The sequence below is a fragment of the Amphimedon queenslandica genome, unplaced genomic scaffold (genome assembly GCF_000090795.2).
Source record: "Amphimedon queenslandica unplaced genomic scaffold, v1.1 AMPQUscaffold_9405_Cont18567, whole genome shotgun sequence".
In the NCBI taxonomy this organism is placed as follows: Eukaryota; Metazoa; Porifera; class Demospongiae; order Haplosclerida; family Niphatidae; genus Amphimedon; species Amphimedon queenslandica.
In genome coordinates this window covers 1-3,644 of record NW_003550323.1, presented here as the reverse complement: position 1 = coordinate 3,644, position 3,644 = coordinate 1, and the positions used below count along the sequence as shown (strand labels likewise).

The following is a 3,644-nucleotide window of genomic DNA, read 5'->3' as shown; positions in this document are numbered from 1 at the left end:
ATGATCAGAATGACTGAATGTTGCTTATGCAGATTATGCTAGCTGGCGCCTGCGTCTTTATCTGTGAAATCATTAAAAACAATTGGCCTCGCCCAGCTTTTTACCTCAATTGGACTAATGATATTCACAAAAGTGCGGCTAGCACCGCGTGTTGCTAGTTCTTCAGGAAGCAAGCCTTGATTGCATGGTTGAGACATGATACTTTTGCTGTTATTTATAATGTGGCTCAGAGAAGCGATAGCTAACTTGATAGCGCGGGAAGCTCTTCCTCGTAGAGGTCCACTGCAAGAGACAACTAGTGGAGCAGGTCTAGCTGCAGCCATCATTGCTGGTAATAGAATCATCTGGTATAAGAATGATGAAGACAATCATTGCAAGTTTTTGGTGGAGCCTGAGCAAGAAGTGGGAACAAGTTACTTTTACAAAAAAGAAGAAATGGTTAGTGAAATTAATTTACTGAGGTAGTTATTGTATGTTTTACTAGGTTGTGGTGAGATATTGCAAAGTATCCAAAAACTGTGTTGTGTGACTCAGTGCCACTTGTATCATAATACTTAGACTTATTTGTATGAATACCATATTGTATAAGTTTTATCTCTGTATTGTTTATTGTATGGTTTGTTCGTCATTTGTTTACTGGTCAACAATATATCATTCCATTGCGGCCTGAAGGCATAGATATTGGTCTGAACTGCACCATGCATGCAGTTCAGGCTTGGACTCCAAGACCAAGATGTCTTGTGTGATGTTAGCACTAAGACTGAGTTTTTACCTTATAGTCTACATATGCTACGTACTGCTATTATCTCAGTTTGCAGTAATACCACCCGTTATTATTACCCATGCAAGACTGAGCAAACATATGCATCTAAAATTCACAGTATCCTTGCTATTACCATTAGATCTATAAGTCTTGCCCACATTATTTATAGTACTTCTATTAAATCTAATGTGTTACATTGTACAACCTGCTGCATGCATAAATTTTTAAAAATAATAGCAAAATAATAAAATCTGTCTGCATCATAAAAATCAAACAATTCATGCTATTAGTACACAAAATGATACAAAGGTTGCTTGATCCGTTATTTATCAAATTTAGCTGAAAGACTAGACTCAAGGACATCTGTATCTTTTATCAGTGACTCATTCTCACTGTAAAGAGAAGAGAGAAAGTACAGTACATGTATATGATTAGAGTATCAAGATTGAGAAAGAGAAAGGGAGGGAGGAGGAAGAAATTAAAAGAGGGAAGGAGGAGCATGAGGAGGTAGAGGGGAAGAAAGGGAGAAAGAGGGGAGGGGAGAGACAGAGAGAAGGGAGGAAGTCAGGGAGGAGGAAGAGAAAGAGAGGGTATATATGATTAAATACTCACTCATCTTCAGCCTCATCACTCGTATCATCTTTGTTCTCATTCTTTATACCAACAATGGCTACAGTGTCCTCTTCTTGTGCAGTCCTTACCCTACAGGCATTAGACCATGGACAACAACACCTATCAAAGAATAAAGGTTAAGTACAGGCAATAATTAGTGTGCAATAGTACACATTACCAGAAGCGTAGGAAGATTTTGGAGAAGGGGGGGCTAAAACGAAGTTATTATTAATAAATTATTTAATAGACTGATTAATAAAGGTAAATTCAAAAATAAGGGGGGGGGGCAGGGGCCCTCCCTGACCCCCGCTTCCTACGCTACTGATTACTACAAGAAAGCCAATGCACCCCATAATAATCATAAGTAAAGAAAGGACCACCCCTTAATACCACAAAGTAATCCAGGAATTCAATCATCAGACCTACATGTACATACCATATAAGTGTTTTTAAGGGTTGCAAATTTTGTAGATTCCTTTACGATTGACGAAAATACAATCTGTGAAAATCAGTTTAATTTCTGATTAAGACTGTGCTTACTGCGTTTATATAGTATCTAGGGCACCACTGTAGGTTGGCCTGGTCAGCTTTTAAACCTACAGGTACATGTATACATGTACATGTACCTCAGGTAGTAGAATAGGTTAATCCTCTGTAGCCATGGTCTTAGAAATAATTCATCAATTCTCTCTAAACTCTCTCCTTTTGTTTCAGGAAGTGTTAGCAACACAAATAAAAATGAGGCAAAGAGAAACCCTGCCAGTATGTAGAATGTACCGGCCGTCTTTAGTACAGAACCGAGAAGTAATGGGGTTACCATAGCAACCACAAAGTTCCCAATCCAGTTACCAGAAGTAGTGACTGAAACAGCAACACCTGAAGAGAGAGAGAGAGAGAGATGACAAGGAACATGTGTATTAAATCAAATCAGTATCAATATCAACATCAGTATCAGATCAATATCAGCTAACCTCTAACAGAGAGGGGGAATATTTCACTAGTCACCACCCAAACAACTGGTCTATAAAGAGAAATATGAATACATCATGTGCAGGAGAAAGAGTTTGTTCATCATGTCAGCAGACGATACCATTAGACACAAGTGAAGAGTAACGGTAACCAGTCTCATACATTGTATGTTGCTATATAAACTATTGTACATACATGATTGAAACTTATGGCAGTAAGCTTTGTTTACTGCCACCTAACACCATGAATTACCGTATACTGGTTTTATTTCAAGAATAATAATTTTTGCAAATGATGTGTTATTGTAAGGTTGTTGTAAGACTCTGACCCTCCTTCAGCTATGTTTGTCATAATGTTTATTTAACTATCTACTTGTTAGAACTGCCCCTACTACTTCAGATACAAGTACATGTACATGTACTTTTAGTGATAGTTACATGTACTGCATAATGTACTCATTGATAATGATAGCATTTTCATTAATTAATAAACTATTGCTGACAAGACAATCACTTCCTGTATCTGGAGGTTCACTGAATTAATTCTCACAAATTTCCACTATTATACTGTATTAAATTGATTTTCAAGGAACTTAATTTCACAAATCTTAAGAAATCTGTGAAATCAGCGAAATTTGTTATCTTTGAAATATACCTGCTATACAGTACTCTATCAATCTATCTAAAATACTTAAAACAACAAATGACATCCCATTCCCATATTTCCATACTAAGTACGGAATGAGAACACTATCCCTAACTCACCCCCAGGTAGATGCAAAGAAAGACACAAAGAGTACAATCAGGAGAGCCACAAAATATCCAACAACCTGTCTCTCCTCTTCACTCCCTCCCCCTCCCTCTCTCTCCTCAACAACATTAAAGATATGAATGAGGAGACCAGCTGTCAGTATAGATACACACATACCCAGTGCCCCAACTAGCAATAGGGACTTACGACCAACCTAAAGGACCCATGTAAATGGGTGGAGACTGTATTCAACTGACCTTGTCAACGATAAAGACAGTAATGAGAGTAGTCAAGAAGTTTACCACACCCACTATTGCTGTAGCAGCATAACTGGATACGTCTATACTGCAGAATATTGAGGTTGAGTAATACCTGAATAAAGAAGGAGGAGTAAGAATACATGAATCATGTCTTTCTTTAGATCCTCTCTTTTGATAGAATAAATATAAATTTCTCTTTCTCTCTAAAATTATACTCTCACTTACATGATGACATTCATTCCAGTAAATTGCTGAAACATTTGCAGTATAACTCCCAACAGTATTCTATT

General features: G+C 37.3%; 1 protein-coding gene across 2 annotated transcripts; it reads right to left on the bottom strand.

Moving 5' to 3' along the window:
- Positions 1–954: 954 nt before the first annotated feature.
- On the bottom strand, positions 955–3,635 carry LOC105315589 (proton myo-inositol cotransporter-like). 2 transcript variants are annotated; one of them, XM_011410292.2, is made up of 7 exons: positions 3,580–3,635; positions 3,352–3,466; positions 3,109–3,308; positions 2,347–2,396; positions 2,002–2,251; positions 1,376–1,495; positions 955–1,155 (listed from the first exon to the last, which is right to left on the bottom strand). In XM_011410292.2, the coding sequence occupies exons 1-7, from the start codon at positions 3,612–3,614 to the stop codon at positions 1,086–1,088; spliced, it is 840 nt and encodes a 279-aa protein (XP_011408594.2). In that variant the 5' UTR covers positions 3,615–3,635; the 3' UTR covers positions 955–1,085. The 2 variants fall into 2 exon arrangements, 1 of the variants encoding a protein (XP_011408594.2); XR_002189519.1 differs by lacking the exon at positions 955–1,155 and adding an exon at positions 1,812–1,874 and having other exon boundaries at positions 1,404–1,495; positions 1,916–2,251.
- Positions 3,636–3,644: the final 9 nt, after the last annotated feature.

What these genes read in the sequence shown, in the direction of transcription:
- LOC105315589 (XM_011410292.2), bottom strand. Translation starts at nt 3,614, where the DNA reads ATGTTTCAGCAATTTACTGGAATGAATGTCATCAT. An exon ending in ACTGGAATGAATGTCATCAT is followed by an intron (nt 3,467 to 3,579) that starts GTAAGTGAGAGT and finishes TTCTTTATTCAG; the next exon opens with GTATTACTCAACCTCAATAT. An exon ending in CTGTCTTTATCGTTGACAAG is followed by an intron (nt 3,309 to 3,351) that starts GTCAGTTGAATA and finishes TGGGTCCTTTAG; the next exon opens with GTTGGTCGTAAGTCCCTATT.